The 18,557-nt window shown below is 54.6% G+C and overlaps 8 protein-coding genes across 8 annotated transcripts; all 8 read left to right on the top strand.

Moving 5' to 3' along the window:
- Window positions 1-711: 711 nt before the first annotated feature.
- Window positions 712-957, top strand: PG997_005768 (uncharacterized protein; the record flags this gene model as incomplete). The annotated part of the gene is made up of 1 exon (XM_066810083.1): window positions 712-957. One exon carries the CDS (start codon window positions 712-714, stop codon window positions 955-957), a length of 246 nt encoding a protein of 81 aa, XP_066669006.1.
- A 1,929-nt stretch (window positions 958-2,886) lies between these two features.
- On the top strand, window positions 2,887-3,453 carry PG997_005767 (uncharacterized protein; the record flags this gene model as incomplete). The annotated part of the gene is made up of 1 exon (XM_066810082.1): window positions 2,887-3,453. One exon carries the CDS (start codon window positions 2,887-2,889, stop codon window positions 3,451-3,453), a length of 567 nt encoding a protein of 188 aa, XP_066669005.1.
- Window positions 3,454-6,025: 2,572 nt separating this feature from the next.
- Window positions 6,026-8,055, top strand: PG997_005766 (AGC NDR NDR kinase; the record flags this gene model as incomplete). Its single annotated transcript, XM_066810081.1, has 3 exons — window positions 6,026-7,164; window positions 7,225-7,698; window positions 7,755-8,055. 3 exons carry the CDS (start codon window positions 6,026-6,028, stop codon window positions 8,053-8,055), a joined length of 1,914 nt encoding a protein of 637 aa, XP_066669004.1.
- A 1,008-nt stretch (window positions 8,056-9,063) lies between these two features.
- On the top strand, window positions 9,064-9,804 carry PG997_005765 (uncharacterized protein; the record flags this gene model as incomplete). The annotated part of the gene is made up of 1 exon (XM_066810080.1): window positions 9,064-9,804. One exon carries the CDS (start codon window positions 9,064-9,066, stop codon window positions 9,802-9,804), a length of 741 nt encoding a protein of 246 aa, XP_066669003.1.
- Window positions 9,805-10,461: 657 nt separating this feature from the next.
- Window positions 10,462-11,323, top strand: PG997_005764 (uncharacterized protein; the record flags this gene model as incomplete). Its single annotated transcript, XM_066810079.1, is given in 2 exon segments — window positions 10,462-10,943; window positions 10,960-11,323. The coding sequence occupies 2 exon segments, from the start codon at window positions 10,462-10,464 to the stop codon at window positions 11,321-11,323; spliced, it is 846 nt and encodes a 281-aa protein (XP_066669002.1).
- A 329-nt stretch (window positions 11,324-11,652) lies between these two features.
- PG997_005763 (uncharacterized protein) lies at window positions 11,653-12,697 on the top strand (the record flags this gene model as incomplete). Its single annotated transcript, XM_066810078.1, has 2 exons — window positions 11,653-12,324; window positions 12,377-12,697. The coding sequence occupies 2 exons, from the start codon at window positions 11,653-11,655 to the stop codon at window positions 12,695-12,697; spliced, it is 993 nt and encodes a 330-aa protein (XP_066669001.1).
- A 1,736-nt stretch (window positions 12,698-14,433) lies between these two features.
- On the top strand, window positions 14,434-15,312 carry PG997_005762 (C6 transcription factor; the record flags this gene model as incomplete). Its single annotated transcript, XM_066810077.1, has 1 exon — window positions 14,434-15,312. The coding sequence occupies one exon, from the start codon at window positions 14,434-14,436 to the stop codon at window positions 15,310-15,312; it is 879 nt and encodes a 292-aa protein (XP_066669000.1).
- A 254-nt stretch (window positions 15,313-15,566) lies between these two features.
- PG997_005761 (uncharacterized protein) lies at window positions 15,567-18,497 on the top strand (the record flags this gene model as incomplete). The annotated part of the gene is given in 4 exon segments (XM_066810076.1): window positions 15,567-15,754; window positions 15,797-17,475; window positions 17,487-18,404; window positions 18,415-18,497. The coding sequence occupies 4 exon segments, from the start codon at window positions 15,567-15,569 to the stop codon at window positions 18,495-18,497; spliced, it is 2,868 nt and encodes a 955-aa protein (XP_066668999.1).
- Between the last annotated feature and the right edge of the window lie 60 nt (window positions 18,498-18,557).

Here is an 18,557-nt window from a genome sequence, read left to right as displayed (position 1 = left end):
AAAGGCTCTTGTTGGACCAAATGAACTCCGCGAGAGACTACTAAGGGATAGGTCAGTAAGCTAAGTGTCGTTCCGTTTTCGACCACATGCCGCGCGTCGGGCCAGACGAACGCGTCCCGCAGCACGCCCAAGAGCCGTAAGCCCTTGGCAGGCTAGACCAGATAGAGCGTGACCAGCCCAATATCCAGAATCTTGGGAATGTTGCCATAAAGCGAGTGCTTGGCACGACTGGTCAGCATCGGCTTCACCCATAACCGGATCTCTCACCGCCATGGGGTTTCCCAGTCAGAAAGGGGTGCCGGACACAACTTGATGATTCTTCCGCGTATGGCGTCTTCCACCACAGTCTGACCGAAGATAGAAATACCGTTCTACCGTTCTTACTTGTCTGGTCGGCTATGTCAGCTGACAACCCTTTCTACGAGCCCGGTATTTGGGGGTGTAAGACGTGTCCGTGTACATTATGCAAGAGTTTTTCACCTCCCCTATCCAGCATGGCTTCCCCATCCAGTAACTTGTACAAAACAAGAGTGGTATATAAATGAACACCTCGAAACATTGAACCTTCGTTGAGACATAATTTCCTGTGTCGTCAACTCATAATTGTCAGACAAAACACTCCCATTCAAGTAGGTGCATATATACCCTGACTCTAGCTTGGAAAGACACCTTATTAATGTTTAACCAGTACAAGCTTTTCACACTATCACCATGCATCTGACCCTCTACTTGGTTTTCATGTCCGCTCTGGCCCTGGCCAGCCCAATTGCTGATAGCGACGTCCGCAACGAGGGTAGCTTGACCAAGCGTGTACCTTGCGAGGGGCTTTATAAGAAGGGCAGCAAGTTCCCCGACGGATGCAGCTGGTATAGCGAGGCCGATGATAGTCTGGTGCTTCACTGTCCAGAAGGCATATGTTACTGCTGGAGCGGCCAGGCTGGGTGTGCATGGGTCTGATGAAGGGGATACGGCCAACTATCCACAGCCCTCTGGAGATGGTGTTGGGAAAGGGGATATAAGGGGATATGTTAGTATGGAATTGATCATTGATAACCATGACATAGCTTCCGGTCGGTTCGCCCCTTATTGGCAAACATAAATTTGTTGGGTTGCGGAACAAACTGGTACCTAAAATAAGCGAGGCTTCTCTTGGGAAGTAATGTTGGCAGTGTAGAGGATCATGAGTATTGTTTATGTTCCCTGATTCTCTGCTCTATCGATTGAGCTATGGTATTGATAATCTGTAGTACTTGTAGATTGGGTCGAGTTCTTATCAACGGTCTGGATTCTCACCGAAGGATTACCTGCAGATAAGCTGATGTTTCGCCGGGCCAATAACACCCCGTCAATGCTTCGTACTTTTATCTATCTGAGATAGCTGACCGCAGCGTTGCGGGGTAATAGTTAGTCCATATCAATGAGTTCCTACTGAGTAGGTAAGCGAGCGAGGCTTTATCATGTAACGATCATTGGTTTGATCTGTTAGGTTACGTTCTTGGCGCTTACCACAGCATGCAAGGGATTGGACTGTAGATGAGATACGGGGGTTGTTCCGAGAACACATGGCGTTGCGCCGATCATGAAACAGAAGATAGACGCTTGAGATGGCATCCCTGAGTGATGTGCCCAGGATCTAGGTGCCACCAACTGGGTTGAATCTAACCCTAGGTAGGCAATATCCGGTACATTGGTGTGTTGCACTGATGTGCCAACGCCGGCGCTCATGGAGCTGCCACCCATCATACGGATGCAACATCCGTTAAAAGACTATTGTGATGATTGGTAGATTTATGATCACCGGCGCCGATGCCGACGTCTTCGAAAGAGATCCGTAGTAGATGGCGACATCGCATATTTAGGGAGCACCGCCGGGAACGCTATACTTGAAGTTTGATTTTACTCAAATCCAACACACCAACTCAGTAGTATTTCGTTCAGCTAGTAGTGTGGAACATGCATATGCCTTTCAATTTGTTAGAGGCACGCTTCGTGACGAAAAACCGTGGACCGCTGTAAGCATACGATCCTTACATTCAGTGTAAGGAATCTGATGGAAAAGGAAGGTCACCCAAGGGGGTGGTCAGCTGATAGGGATCCTAATCCTATATGCGGGGCGTGCTCTCCTAAGAAAATAGTATTGCGTATAACGCAGCACCTACCACCAGCTAAATATCGTCTGGTGGCATCCTGGCTATTTAGGGACTATATACAACTCCGACAGCACAGGCATGGCTGTTTGACAATGCCCCTCGCTAACAACTGACTATCACCAGATCCGCTGGTGAAAAAACGATACAATGGACCAGCCGGCAGCAGCTGAGCCGGAAGGAGCCCAGACGGCGTCCGAGATCTTGGCCCGGAGGCGGATGCAGAACCGTATTGCACAGAGGAAGAGCCGTAAGCACTCCAAGTACAAGATGAATTTTCTATCACTCAGAGTTTGTGACCTCGAACACTAAGGTTGCTTCAGGCCAGCGTCGTGCTGAGATGGCACGGGAGAGGCGAAATAGGGAGGCCAAGGAGCTGGAAATGTCATTGCACACAGAGTCGGGGTTTGAAGCAAATATCAGCGCCACGGGGGGTGAGACCCGTCCATGTGGCCCTGTACCTAAAACGCCAATAAGGAGCGGCGTTGGTGATACTCCCACTTTCAGTGTTTCAGCGTCAGGGGCCACATCCGGGGATAGGCCACCCGTTGAGATCACAGACCGCCCCTTCCCACAGCATCAGGCTGCATTGCCTCCTCTCAGCAATCCTTCGGATGCCACGCATCTTCGGAAGGGTTCCGGTGCGGCTTCAGAGGACCTCGCAGGCTTGGGCCTGGCACTTGAGTCACCTCACTACTTTCTAGATTTTGGGGGATTCTCGCCAAGCGGAAATGGGAGAATGCTACCGTCGCTGGGCTCCGCCGGGGTGGAAGGATCCCAACCACCGACACCCAGCGGTATGCTATCGCCGCCGCTGTCGACGCCTCACGGCCGGAGCAGCAGCGTCACAAGCACGTTGCACACTTGCCCCATTGCCAAGCCCTCGTTGAATTTGGCACCACGCATCATACCGCCTTGTCCCACAGCCCTGATGATGTCGACAACATCAGCGGTGCCACGAGAGCCCTTCAGGAAGGGCCGGACAGCACTACACATCAGCGCCGAGCGCGGGAACATTGCCATGGTCACCTTCCTAGTCGAGAATGACGTAGACCTAGACGCCCCTGATGGCCAGGGGCGTACGGCGCTGCATCTCGCGGTCGAGTCCGGACATTTCCCCGTGGTGGCCAAGCTCCTGGAAATGGGTGCGGACACGGACCTGGTCGACTACAACGGTCTCAGTCCCATCCACACGGCGGCGGAGTCGGATCGCGAGGAGATACTGAGCCTTTTGATCCGGGAGGGTGCCGACATACACGCAAGGGTAGCCGCCACCGACAACAATGACCGGAAGGAAGATTTGTAAGAAGAAACACTGACTTAGGCATCGGCTGCGTGTCGCACACTTCACCAACGATGATGAGGGAGCATACGAAAGCTTAGACGGAGAAGCCTTTTATATCATAGAGATTATCGTTTACACACATCTGAAGATTTGTGGTCGTGCAAGCACCGAGATGGGTCGAATCCTTGCGGATTTGGGTGTCTGGTGGTGGTGTCCATCTGGATGCCCCTTAGCAAGTGTATGTTACCTACTAACTTAGCATGGAATTCTTTGCTTTGATGTCTCCTTTGTTCCGTCCATCAAGCCATTAACAACGGAAACTTACCAGACATCAATAGTACCAATGTGCCCTTGGGAATACGATAGCGCTTGTACTCGTCATCTTGGGCCGTAGTATGAGGCTCTGATGTACATCCTCATATGTGAAGCAAAAGGCAGGTGGTCGAATGAAAACGTTACGCATCAACCTCTACAACAATATGACCGGCCAACTCGAGAGACTGGCCAATAACATAAAAGTCCAGCTAACCTCATCCAAGTCGACTTAAGTCCTTGAGGTAGGCGAGTCTATTGAATTAAGTACATTTAACTACGCACACATCCATAGAGAACACCGCCTCCATTCTTGTTTATGTGTAATACCCAGGAAACGACGTTTTGAAGCAAACAGTGCCATCCCAAGAAATCATTCAAGGCCTTGGCCACCCGTCATTGGCAGCAATCTTGTTCTTGGAGGGTTACATCGCTTGATGTCTTTGCAACTGATTCACTTTTGCCCAGAGTCACACAGGGGCAGGGCTGCAGCAGGAGTGCCACGCTCTCGGGTCCCCCTTCCACGACTAACGAGACTGGGCGTGCTTCCTGAGTAGGTGACCTAAATGCCATTGCGATGACCCAGGATTACGCTACGTCGAATCGCCGAGTGTGAGCCCGCATTGGACACATTTTCAAGCTGCTATCGAGATTGAGCTCAATCAACATCTAGTGGACCTACAAATCATACCATCTTCTCGAGCAGTGCATGTCTGACTTGCCCAAACATCTTTCAGTACGGCGGGCTTCGTGTTCCACGCGCAGATTCCGACTGAGTATGTTGCCCACGATTGGGGCACTGCTTACAAGCCCAACGAGCGGCTACCTTCGCCAAGTGAGACCCCTATACCGCCTTTGGCTGGACGAGTCTCAACAGCTTGAGCAGTGACGCTGTGTCACTGCTCTCGACCTTGGCGAACCGACCAGGCTTTGATGGTTCAACCGGGTGACGGCATCAGTCTGACACCTGGCCTCCCGTCACATATGAATGTGCGAGCGTGGGCAATATACGGTACACTACAGAAACGATAAGGCTGCGAGCGTATGTTGGCTGGAAGGGAGGCGAGCTTTCACATGTATAGTACATGTAAACAATTGACCCAAGGGAACGGAACCACCCGAGTGTCGTCGGTGATGCATGAAGATCGTCAGAGTTGGACGTTTTATTACCCAAGGACTGTTTCCACAACACGACGATAACCCGTACACATTGAATATTTACCTACCTATGCACATATGGTATGCTAGGCAGATGGCAAGATGGATCTGATATTTAGCAAAGCGAGCATCGCCAGTACAGTTGGCATTTGGCAGTTGGCCTCGAAACAATGCGAGTGAGAGAGCCGCCTATCCTGTTTGGGGTTAGCGGCCCCTTAGCGAGGCGCTAACATGCCGCCCAGGATTTTGATCCGTTCACCGTAGGTTCATGCTGTTCAAGGGCCCAGCCTGCCAGCCAGGGATGTTCCGACTTCAGGGGTTCAATTGCACGTTGCCTTTACATCTGCCAACCACACCAACCAACCCACGATTTCCAACAAGCAGTTAGGTTCTCCAAGACGACGACTGCACACCAGGAGCGAACAAGGAGGCGACAACGCGTTGGTTTTGATGACCTCGTCAAGTCCTTGATTACCTACTCAATTGACCACTTCCAACACCTCCAACTGCGCGCCCCTCCCTGCCACCTGAAACAATTCCAAAGTCAATCACCACCACCATCACCCTTGCATTGCCTTGCTGGCTCTGGCCGTCTGGGGGGCACTACTCTCGACCGGCCCGCATTTCCCCCTCTCTTGCGTTGCGTGCGCTGCTCCTGCGATTTCCCCTTACCGAGTTCGACTTCGAAATCCAAGCTGCACATGCCAGCTCAATTGGTCTCGTCAAGAAAGTGAAGAACACCTCTTCGAACATCTTCATCCACCGCAAAATCCCTTCTTCAACCTGGGAAACGAACAACAAGCAGCTCAGTCGTCGACAGCGAGGCCTGCTTGTGGCTACTATTTTGCTTCTTTATAGTAGCTCGGTTTCCCTTCGTCTGATCTTGTGTCAACCCCGTCACAAGTTCGCCGTGACGGTCTGCCTCCTTCTTTCAGCAAGCATCCCTAACAAGTGGCGGCTAGCTGTTCACTCTCGCTGCCCCTCCTTAACGCCCCCAACTAATTTACTGCACGATCGCTGCCCGAAAGAGTCCAATCGAAATTGCCTTTTGCAGGCACATATACCGCATAAACACCCTGCGTCTCAGCCATTCAAGTACTCACGGCACGCCCGAACCGCCACCATGGACCCAAACAACCGCCTGTACCTGAACATCGGGAACAACGAGCAGCGTCTTGGTCCCTCCGACAGCAGACAGTATCCCACCACGCCCTCGACCTTCCCCCAGCCTGTCTTCCCCAACCAACAGGCAATGGCTGGTCAGCAGCAGCAGCAAGTCCCCAACCAGCAGTATGCTGGAGGTTACCAGCAGGCCGGCAACTACTTCATGCAGCAAGGCCAGTACCAGCAGCCGCAGTATGCCCCTCAGCAGGGTGGCGACTATGGTCAGGGCCAGCAACCCGGCTACCAGCAGCGATCCAACACCCCGGGCAATGACCCCAACGTCGGTTTGGCTCACCAGTTCTCCCACCAGAACCTCGGTGGTTCTGCCCGAGGTGCCCAGTACGGCTCTCCCCGCGGACCCTCGCCCGCCCAGCGACCCCGAACCGCCGGCTCGTCGAACCAGCCTCAGCCCAGCTATAGCTATCTGAATGCGCCGATGCCCAACCAGGGCCAGCGAACGACCGAGTTCCAGCCTGCGCCCGAGCGCAACCCCGAGAAGTTTGGCACGAATGCCAACAACAACCAGAAGAAGTGCTCCCAGCTGGCGGCCGATTTCTTCAAGGACAGCGTCAAGCGCGCACGCGAGCGTAACCTCCGCCAGAGCGAGATGGAGCAGAAGCTGAGCGATCCCAACCAATCCGCACCTCGACGGGAGCAGATCTGGCAAAACGGTGGCAAGAAGGAGGGCCGATACCTGCGATTCCTGCGTACCAAGGACAAGCCCGAGAACTACAGCACCATCAAGATCATCGGAAAGGGTGCTTTCGGTGAAGTCAAGCTGGTGCAGAAGAAGGCCGATGGCCTGGTGTACGCGATGAAGTCTCTGATTAAGACGGAAATGTTCAAGAAGGACCAGCTGGCGCACGTGCGTGCCGAGCGAGATATCTTGGCCGAGTCGGACAGTCCTTGGGTGGTCAAGCTCTTCACAACCTTCCAGGACGCCAACTTCCTGTACATGTTGATGGAGTTCTTACCCGGTGGTGATTTGATGACCATGCTCATCAAGTACGAGATTTTCTCCGAGGATATCACGCGTTTCTACATCGCCGAGATAGTGCTCGCGATTGACGCAGTCCACAAGCTCGGCTTCATCCATCGGTACGTCATGATACTTGCCTACGCATTGATTTAGGTATACCCGCTGACTTCTTCGCTTAGTGATATCAAGCCTGACAATATTCTGTTGGACCGAGGTGGTCACGTGAAGCTGACAGATTTCGGTCTGTCCACCGGTTTCCACAAGCTGCACGACAACAACTACTACCAACAGCTGCTGCAGGGCAAGTCGAACCGGCCGAGAGACAGAAACTCGGTGGCCATCGACCAGATCAACCTGACGGTCAGCAACCGTTCGCAGATCAACGACTGGAGACGGTCGCGAAGACTGATGGCCTACTCTACTGTCGGTACTCCTGATTACATTGCTCCCGAGATCTTCACTGGTCACGGTTACTCGTTCGACTGCGATTGGTGGTCCCTCGGTACTATTATGTTCGAGTGTCTTGTCGGCTGGCCGCCGTTCTGTGCTGAAGACAGCCACGACACCTACAGGAAGATTGTGAACTGGAGACAGTCCCTCTACTTCCCGGATGACATTACGCTGGGCGCCGAGGCCGAGCATCTGATTCGAAGGTTTGTCCATTCCTTGCTTGATATGTAACAACAGCAGTTTGCTAACTTTGGCGCAGTTTGGTTTGCAACACCGAGGCTCGTCTCGGCCGCCACGGAGCTCAGGACATCAAGGCACCCCCCTTCTTCCGCGGAGTCGAATTCGAGAGTCTGCGCCGCATCCGTGCTCCGTTCGAACCTCGCCTGACGTCGAGCATCGACACGACGTACTTCCCCACGGACGAGATTGACCAGACGGACAACGCCACCGTCCTCAAGGCGCAGGCACTTGCCGCTGGCAAGCCCGTCGAGGAGACGCCGGAGATGAGCTTGCCGTTCATTGGTTACACGTTCAAGCGGTTCGATAACAACTTCCGCTAGATGTGTCGAGTTGGATTGATGGCCGTGCTGAAGAGAGCACCGGCTCTGCTGGTGCCCGGCACAATGCCTATCTCAATCCACCGTATAATATATGCGTGATGATACGACTCGCATATGTCAAGAAGCTTGTTTGGATCTTGGATTGCACTTTGGCGACACTCATTAATACTTTGATGAGCCCACGATCTAATTACTCTAAGGAACCCATACCATACGGCAGAGCTTGCTTGTTTGGTCTGAGAATTGTAGGGGCTATGTGACCACTACGCGTTGGTCGGTGGACTCGGATGGTCATTGTGTAAGGGGGCCTACTTGAGTGGTCTGCTGCTGATTATGCAGCGTCCGCTCAAGGTGTGTACATGTAAGGCACGGCATTCGTTGGTTGGTCTCTTGACAGGCGGACAGAGAGACGGCTTACGTAATGCTTCAAACCTGGTAAGAAAGACATGATGCTCCAGATATCAACTGGAATCGTGCTTTAATCTGGCAAGTGATAATTGATGAAAAAGACGGCATGATAAAAGGAACCAAATGGAAGCACAATACTACTACTTACTACTTTACTCTTCCGTGACATCATGTAATTCCCAAACTTGTAAGCGACTTGCTTCTTCTGCAGGATGCTGCATTTGCATGCAGGTAGGTGTGGTGGAAGTGTCGAGTAGTGGCTAGATGCATACATGTCACGTATGCAAGTAGACAGGTGCCTGTGCCAGGCCTAAGCTCTAAAACAAGCGGACAAAGTTGCAGGCCCCACTCCGTCTGAACCTCTCCTCTTATCTTATCCAACCCTGGCGCGCCTTCTGTTTCTCGGTTGGATTTCATCAGCCTTCTCTATCCCATCCATTGCAATCATCATTCGTTGGCCTTTACCTACCTAGTGCGACTTGATTCGACGTCGTATCTCACAGCAATTTACCTCCGTGGTCTTCAATCAATAAAGCCGAGCACTGATTTCGCGACAACAAACATCGCCATCGACGACAACACCATCCAACAACCCCCAAGATGGATTACCAGAACCGCGCCGGCTCCAAGTTCGGCGGCGGCGGTGTCGCCTCGAGCAGCGCGACCACGGCCGACCGCCGCGAGCGCCTGCGCAAGCTCGCCCTCGAGACTATCGACCTCGACAAGGACCCCTACTTCTTCAAGAACCACGTCGGCTCCTTCGAATGCCGACTTTGCCTAACGGTCCACCAGAACGACGGCTCCTACCTCGCCCACACCCAGGGCAAGAAGCACCAGACCAACCTCGCGCGGCGCGCGGCCAAGGAGCAGAAGGAGGGCAAGGGGCAGATCGACGAGCGGACGGGCCTGCCGGTGGGCGTCGTGGGCGCCGGCTTCGGCGCGCTGGGGCTGGGGGGCGCGAAGCGGAACGTGGTCAAGATCGGGCGGCCGGGGTACAAGATCACCAAGGTGCGGGACCCGGTGACGCGGCAGCAGGGCCTGCTGTTCCAGCTGCAGTACCCGGAGATCTCTGAGGGGGAGGTGCCCAAGGTCCGGTTCATGAGCGCGTTCGAGCAGCGCGTCGACGACCCGCCCGACAAGAACTTCCAGTACATGCTCGTCGCCGCGGAGCCCTACGAGACGTGCGGGTTCAAGCTGCAGGCGCGCGAGATCGATCGGACGGGGGAGCGGTACTGGACCTGGTGGGATAAGGATCTCAAGGAGTTTTGGGTCCAGGTCATGTTCCTCACGGAGCGCGAGGAGCGGTATGTGGGCGTGCCGGGTCTGCCGGGTAGGCGGTAAAGAAGGAGGAGGGCATTGAGGAGCGAGATGCGCTCTCGTGTTCTAGCTTGAAAAGTGTGTGGGGAAACAAAAACACTACATGGCGTGTACGATAAGCCAAGAGACTGAAGCGTTGGTTCGACCCAGATAATGATACCACAAGATTTCACGTTTTCATACTTTACCGAGGACCGACAAGCATGTGTAGCGAAAGGGGGGTCATCGATTGCATCATGGGTCCTGTCGTGGCCGGCAAAGTACGGTTCGGTAAAAACTCCTGACCACCTACTGACCACTACGTTGTTAGGGGACCTGCAGGCGAACAACCCTCCATTCCTCAGCTGGACGCGACTACCACGTTTAGGTGATAAGATCACCGTGCCTGAAATGAGCTGTCCCGAACCGCATTACGCCACGGGTGCGAGTTTGACGGGTATTTAATTAAACCAGCATTTTCGCTCTCAATAGTCCGGCAAAAAGTAAGTACAAGGGATGGCACTAGGGCGGATGGGAATGGGACTTGGCCCAATATAGCGAGCCGCTTCTGCACCCGCGCAGCTGACCAGCTCTTACACAATTTCCAAAGGCCTGCGTTGGATTATCTTGGAACTGTTTCATCTATTTCAGAAAGAAAAAGAGAAAGGAAAACTTCTTACTCGAGTTATAAAATAATAAGCCATGTACGACCACGAAAACGCCGAGGCCCCTTTAGGGGATCACTGCGTCTGCCATTACCCGGACGATACTACGCACACTTGGCTTATTCATGACGACGACGCCGACCAGGACGAACAAGAGACCGCCGTTGCTCATGATGAGACCGCCGCCAAGGAGCTTCGTGACACCACTACGGAAGGCGGCGGAGGGAGCATAGAAACAACAACACCTCCAGCCGGTTCCGCGGAAGGTAAGGATGACGAGGCTGATGCCATCGACATACCCCTGCGCTACACAGCCCAGGGCGACCCGGTCAAGGCCCTGTACTGCGCCTGTTTCGTGGCCAGCGAAGCAGGCCTCGAGGGAGAAACAGAGACGGCGGCAGCAGCAACGACCACGGACCACCTGTTCGCGGGCGCCGTGGTCCTGAACCAGACCTCGGGCGGCTACGACTTTGTGCAGCTGCAGAGCGAATTTGGCGGCCTGACAAAGGCTGCGGCCATGTTCGTGCCGCTACAGCAGCATGCGGAGGGGGGAAATGCGGCTGCCTCTTACAGCAGCTACCACGGGCGACACGACGGCGACGGACGGCATCATGGGGACGGGTCTGGAGCAGGCGGATGCGCGGGGGGCAGTATGGGACGGTGCTGATGGGCGTGTTGGCGCTCGCGTTGGTGTGCTCTGTGGGCATGCGCTGGGTGCGGAAGACGCGGGATACGATGGGGCGGAGGACGGGGCTGGAGCTTCCGTGAACTCGGTATTATTGATGACGTCGAGCTGGATCCCTGCTGCCGTTACTGATACGGCCGTTGCTTTATGGGATGCAGTTACAGGATATCGGGAAGGAGAATTAACATTGCGGAGCTTCGGCGTATGCGAATAGGGCTGCTTTGGGTCGTTGGGATTTACCTGGTGTTGAGGCATCTGCCAATTTTGCAATGCTGGAATAATCGATATTGGGTGGTATACTGCAGAAATTTACCTTTGAGCATCCAGGATAGACTCACTGGGCTTAATCTTTGGTTTTGTCTCTCCGTGGTTTGGCTGGGTGAAGGTTTACTGTCACAGCGGATATGCATTTTCTAGACTTCTCCGAAAAGTCCTTTCGCATCTATATGAGAGGATGGATTTCTTTTTCAAACTAATTGCCATCTCACTCGTCCAACAACTCGTCCAATATACTACACCATGATGCAAGCTCTAAGAGGAATGATGGCTGCTGCGGAACCAGCGTCACCTGTCGATTCCAAGTCGTCCGAGGACTCCTACCCTGATATAATAACCGAGGAGCCGTTCGAGTATCTCTTTGCAGACGATGCCGCCAGCGAGTCAGAGTACCTGGAGCAAGAGGTACTGACGCCATCTTCGTCTAGTGAGGCAGATGAAGAAGAAGAGCCTCCTGTGGAGGACGCGGATGAACGAGTCTCCGTACCGGATGAGCGAGCAGCAGAAGGCGTCCATTGGCGGCCAGGCTATTCTCCGGACCCATGGAGAAGGGAGTGGACGCAGGCGGAGACGAAGGAGGAGGGCCTCGGCGTCCGCGTCGTTGCCGGCGGCGGCGCGTTCTACTACGAATGCGACAGACCGTACACGATCCGACTCGCCTTCAGACCGGATCCAAACGACGCCTCCTCCTTCTCCTTCTCCTTCTCCGACGACGATGATCTTCCCAGCAGCGACTGGTGGGCCGAGATGTTCATCAAATGCGACAGCGTGCCCGAGCTCATGAAGCAAGGCCTGCACTGGACGGGCACGAACATCGTGCCGGAAGAGGGCAGGATGGTCTTCAACCCCAGCCGCGACGACAAAAAGCAGTACCAGCTGTACTACGATGACCTGCCCGCAGACTGGCGGCCGCGCCCGGGGGCCCAAGACCCGGCACTAGTACCTGCGAAGCCTCCAAGGCCAATGACCGGGCTGGGTGGCCAACCTGCAGGTCCACTCCGACAATCTCGAGGTCCTGTCGCGCTTCCGGCCCGCGGATCTGACGCGCGACAAGAACCTCTCCGCCGCACTGGCGTATGCCACCGACGGATCCCTCGTCAACTCGTGGCGGAGTCATTGTCCGCACGAGGCGTTCAATGCCCTGTACGACGACATGCCGATGCAGGGCTGGTGGCCGTCGTGGGCCAAGTCGATGCCCAAGGAGGAGGAGAAGGAGGAAGAAGAAGAAGAGGAGGAGGAGGAGCCTGCGGCGAGACCGCGTCGGCCGGTCCTACGGATTCTGACCAGCAGCTGTAGCGGCAGCGGAAAATGAGGAAATACCGCTGAAAGTGCTGTTGCAGCGGCGGCGCCCGCGGGGAGACTGGACAGACTACGGCTTCGCTTCCCCAGGTTATGAGTCTTGTTTCAAAGCAAGGCGAGCCCCAGTAAGACAATATCTAGGGCCACTCGAAGGTGGCGAACTTCATCAATTCTTTTTTTCAAAGCACAACTCATGGTCAAGACCAACTTGAGGAGCCAAGCAAGAAACGGAAGTCTTGGGCGGAAAGAATTGGCCTCATACATCAAGTTGCGCCTCCGGGGTCTTGCTCTAGGATACCTTGCTACTCATTTTGGATAATTAGATGCATTGATACCACGTCCATCTATGACGAAAGGGGGTCAAAACGACACAGTTTTTCTAAGATATCATACTTAAATGGAAAAGAAATAAAACATACTATAAAACGCTCTCACAAGTGATGTTTGGCTGTACTCCAGTCAATGTAGCTCGGCGTGACCCTTTGCAACAGGATTCTCGGAATTCTCTCGACTTGGTTGACATACTGTGAAATCTTTTGTTCCTCGCACGGGAGGGGAGGACGAGTGTAACTTATTCCAGCTTTGTTCCCAGAAGAGTCACTCACAATAAGCTTACGGGCACAGATGACCGACCCTCAAGGGCAGCAGGCAGATAGATATCAATAAGTGTATTTGCTGCGGCGCAGCCAAAGCTGGCTGGCCCCCAAACCTGGATGGACCCTGAAGGACCCAGCCGGAATGATTGGCTGAACAGCGAAAGCGTTGGACAGGATACGCCTCAAGTACGATGACAGTAGATTGCTATATCGGGAAGTTTTTCCACCTGTAGGGCTGAACATGTAGGTAGGTGGATACGGTCGCCGTGATACAAAAAAGCAAATTTCGCCCTGCACAAACCGTCTGCCCAGCCACTCCAGATGACCATACCGAACAAAATCGAGAAGGGATCGGCATCCTGCCAGGGTCAGCTTACGACCACCAACCGTAGATATATCTTGCGAACGTGATGATTTCTCTGCCGCCGTATACGGCGACCCCTTAAAGGACTATCAGTCGTGATCTCAATGTGTGTTGAGCCCCACCACTGGCGCACCTACACCTTACTTACCCATTCGTCATTTTCCTATCAGGAAGGGTGTCCAGCGAGTGGGGGATCTCTCGCTTCCTCCTTCATCACACATTCTGAGATTACACAACAACGATCGTCACGCTTTGCCAAGCTAGGAATACAGGCCTTTCAGAGTTTATTTCGTCTAGTCCTTGCAATTATGACGTGCTACAATGTGGGTTCTCACCCGAGGACAAAACTCTGCCGACACCACAACTTGGCGTGATAAGCAAAATCTTGGGACTCCCTTTAACTATGACTACCACCGCGTATGCAAAAATGATCAAAGGCGTCTCCACCTTGACATTTGTTACACGGGGCTGCTCTATGGCCGATGAGGCTGACAAGGATCGACCGCAGCCGCTCACGCGCCCCTCCGCCGTCGGTAGCCCCATCTGAGTCAGATCCCGGCGAATGGGTGTCGTGACTTGGATGATTGAGGCTTCCTTTTTTCCCCCATTCCAATTCAACTCAGTATACTGTAGAAGCCAAGTCTATATATTGCCATGATGCTCTGGAAACGTGGGTTGGAGGTCGAAGCTTTGAGACCAGCTGTGTCTAGCAAAACGCGCTTCCTTATTCCCCCTTGATTACCTAAGACTCCCTCCTGGGTCATTGTAACTTCTGAACCCCCTGCTACAATGTCGACAGCAGCCAAGGAAACCCGCCCCCCTCTGCCTTCTGTTGCGACAGATGTCAGCACTGCGAGGGCCTCGACAGCCCCGACAGGCCCGGCCCCGGCAGCATCGACCGCGAACAACAAGCCACCACCAACAAAGCCCGCGCACGACTCCCTGACCCCCGAGAGCCCCGAGCTGCTGCGCCAGCACGCCCGCGCCGACACCAACTTCACCTGGGGTTCCCCCGCCGGCCTCGGCATCCGCGCCGCCAACGACGAGAACCTGCTCATCTTCCGCAAGGCCGTCGGGATCAACTACCTGCCGCCCGTGCGGGGCCCGGCCTTTGACCGCTCGGCCACGGTCGTGAGCCCGCGCACGCTCGAGGAGGGCCGGCGCGCCGCCATCGGCATCTACCGCAGCGTCATCACCGAGGCCTCGCGCAAGCACACGCTGTACACGGTCATGACGGTCCTGCTGTACCTGTGCTACTTCGCGCAGGTCGTCATCGGCGCGGCGCTGACCGCGCTCGGGTCCGTGGCCGCGAGGTACTCGACCACCATCACGGTGCTGGGCGCGCTCAACACGGCGCTCGCGGGCGTGCTGGCGCTGATCCGGTCGTCGGGGCAGCCGCAGAAGCTCGGCAAGGACCAGGTCGGCTTCCGGAAGCTGCAGGACTGGATCGAGGAGACGGACGCGCTGCTGGCCGTCGGCATTATAGGTAGGAACCGGCGCGAGGTGGGCATCCTCGTCGAGGTCGCGTTTCGCAAGTACAACGCCGCCAAGGAGAGCGAGGAGAACAACCGGGCCGACATGTACGTGCAGCAGCCCGAGGACGAGAACAGCGTCGGGGCCGGCAAGACCGGCCAGAACGGGGTTGCGAAGAACGGGGCGGGTAACTGAGCGGGGGCGTTTGGTGAATGGTGGCTGGTGATATCGTAATGTAATATAACCTATATCTAGCATTGTTCAACTACTAGTCGCCAATTATTTAGCTGGCTATTCATTTTCTATGCCACTTCAAAGAAGGCGTGTATTGCTTCTTCTGCTAGTGTTGCACTGCATCGAAGCTAAAAAGAACTAAGCAGGGGGAGGCTGGGGACCAAAGCCTCTTGACCCACAGCTTTATGCAAGGATGCTGCTTTCCCCTCAACACCATGCAGTCCTCGCAACTCTTCCCACTGCCTCCCCTTAGCTTGAATGTAAACCTCGACCGAGTCCGGCTTCAATACTACACCAGAGCTACTTGCCAGGGCCACGTCTTGGCTCTAAAACACCGTAATGGTGGCGAGACCAGAACAGGTGTCGATTTCGGTATGTCCCAAGATCCTAGCTACATCGCAAGGTGTGAGATACATTGATCTCAGGGTGGGAAACTCTGCTCAAGATGCCACTTGCTTGATTTGAGCGCCGAACGTTTCACCATTGGAACTCGTTCAACTGCGACACCTTACGAGTGGCAGTCTTCTCGACCGCCGGAGCCTGGCCACATCCTTCGCATCAACTCGGGAAGCGTTTTCAAAGACTTCGCTTCCCTTAAAGAACTGCGAGGCTCCATGCCAAGCTGCAGCTTTTGCAAGCTGCTGTGTTTGGCAATTAAAAGATATGGCTCGGGCGATACGGACGATTCTACTACATGCTCGCTAAGCTGGGAGCTTGACCGACGCCAGGATGAAGATCCTGGTAGTGCTGAATCTGCACACAGCTCGCGTCGTATTCGCCTAAGCTGGAACGAGGCGAACGGCAATGTGCAAGTCGTCTACGTTGTACTCGTGCCCCCGCAGAGCTCAACACCATCTGCCGCATGTTCGTCATGGCAACCAATAAGCCAACCGAACGCTCCGAGTCAGCAGTCTGATACAAAAGCGGACACAGACGTCCAAGCCCTGATCGAAGCTTGGGTGGGGACATGTCTCCAGAAGCACCAAGGCAGCTGCGATGCTACGCACAACAGCACAGAGGAATTCAAGTCCCTGGTGGAGGAAACATACTTTGGAGTTATCGACGTGGTCGATATGCAACTAAAAGAACTCCCGATGGAAGACGGAAGACCCGATCCGTACGTGGCCCTGAGCTACGTTTGGGGCCAGGAGATCCGAGGCAACTCCGATTACGTCTCGACGCGAGCGACGGTGATGAAGTACATCACGCCCGGTGGCCTGCAGCAAGTGTGGGAAAGACTACCACAGACGATCCAAGATAGCATTCTACTAGTCAGGCGCCTGGGGTGTCGCTATCTATGGATCGACGCCTTTTGTATAGTGCAGGACAGCGGTAGTTCTTGGAAACTGAACTCGGAGGCCATGCATCTGATTTATGGCAATGCACTGTTCACCATCTGTGCAGCAGATGGCGATGGATGCTCTGCCGGTCTCAGAGCGGCTTGGCCGATGCTATGGCCAGACAATAGTGATGGCGACCCAGCGGAGCCGACAAAAAGCGATGCGGATCCGATCAGAGTAGAGTGCACCCCGGGTATGTGGCTCACGGTTACAAGGCCGTTGGAAACGGTTGTTGATAGCTCGATATGGAATACACGGGCCTGGACCTTTCAAGAACGGATTCTATCTCGGCGATGCTTGATATTCGCTGAAGGTCGGGTATACTATCAGTGCAGAGTCAACAGGATCTCTCAAGATACATACACTAACGCCAAAAACAACGAATCATCGTTCGGCCGGACGCACTCGTCTATCCAGCCTCTTGGGGATATTCAGCAGCGGCCCATCTGGTGCTACATGAAATACGTCTCCATGTACACGGGACGCAATCTCACGAAAGCCGGCGACATATTAGCCGCATTCGGGGGCATATCTTGGCTCCTTGGCCGTTATATGAGGGCACCTTTGCTATTCAACCTGCCAATTTCGCATTTCGACCTGGCCTTGCTTTGGTCTCCGACTCAACCTATCAAGATGAGACGACCGCATAAAGAAGCCAATTCCGCCACCAAGGGATGTGCTCAGGACTCCATGGGCAACTGTCTGTGTCAGCGTAGCCACTCTTCTGGGGAGGATAAGACGTTCCCCACGTGGTCCTGGTCAGGATGGGAGGGGGAACGATTGGGTATCACTTAGACAGTGGCGATGGGTGCCTGAGTGACATAAGGGGATGGCTCAAGCACCACACGTGGATCCAGTGGTATGTTCGCAACGAGAAGGGACATCTTCGACCTTTATGGGAGACCATGCAGCGCCCGAACAATCTTGGGCAACCGCCCGCCCACGGCTTTGATCTCAGATGGCAAGGCTACGGCTCTCGGAGTGAAACGCAGAAGCAGCTTATGCGACAACTCTCCTTCACATTAAAGGAGTTGGAGACAGGCATACGTCACAACTTGGCGGAGGATGACAGGGTTCGAATTGGCAACGACCTCTATTTCAAAGAAGACTGCCAGGAGGAAGTGCCGTATTCCGACCAGGGCGAAGACGGATTTATGCACGCCAGATTACCGTATAAGGACCGGTACGACCGACTCATTCCACACGAGGTGCCAAGAGCCGACGACACCATGTTCAAGTCCATTCTGCCCGACAATCCGTTCGGCGTAATTCGCGACACCTCCATCGGGAAAACGGAAGCCGATAGCCGGTACATGCCCATCCTGCAATTCTACACGTGGCGCGCCTGGCTGCACGTGGCCGTCCGAGACGAAGAAGCCGCGGGCGGCAACAATGCCAGCAGGACAGGGACCGGCAGTGGCGCCGGCGAGGAAACCACGACCGAGAAGATCGGCACTGACACCTCCTCGCGCGAGCGCGATATCCTGGACGAGAACGGCGACTGGTGCGGATCCGTCGTCCTGGACGACCCCTCCATCCCGTTCCAACCCTCCGAGCCCGGAAATAAGCTCTCCCCCTTTATCGCCCTCTCGGACGCCAAGGCCTTCACGGCGCGAGAATGCCCGGCCTGGGACTACGATCACCACGACCGAATCCCCGAGGGGAGGAGGGGCTGCACGACGGGCATGATACATGGAATCTGTATCACGTCTTGTTGCTGCAGCGGGACGAAGAGAGGCGGCTGTGGGAGAGACGGGGGCTTGGGAAGGTGTTCAAGACGGCGTTTCGGGACAAGGAGTGGGCTGAGATCAAACTTGGATGAACTCCTAGATCAAACTTGGATGAACTCCTTTCTCTCATTGATCT

This window comes from Apiospora hydei (genome assembly GCF_038363865.1).
Source record: "Apiospora hydei strain CBS 114990 chromosome Unknown utg000005l_segment0_segment0, whole genome shotgun sequence".
NCBI classification, from domain to species: domain Eukaryota; kingdom Fungi; phylum Ascomycota; class Sordariomycetes; order Amphisphaeriales; family Apiosporaceae; genus Apiospora; species Apiospora hydei.
The sequence above is the reverse complement of the archived record's forward strand: the minus strand, read 5'-3'. Positions and strand labels throughout refer to the sequence as shown.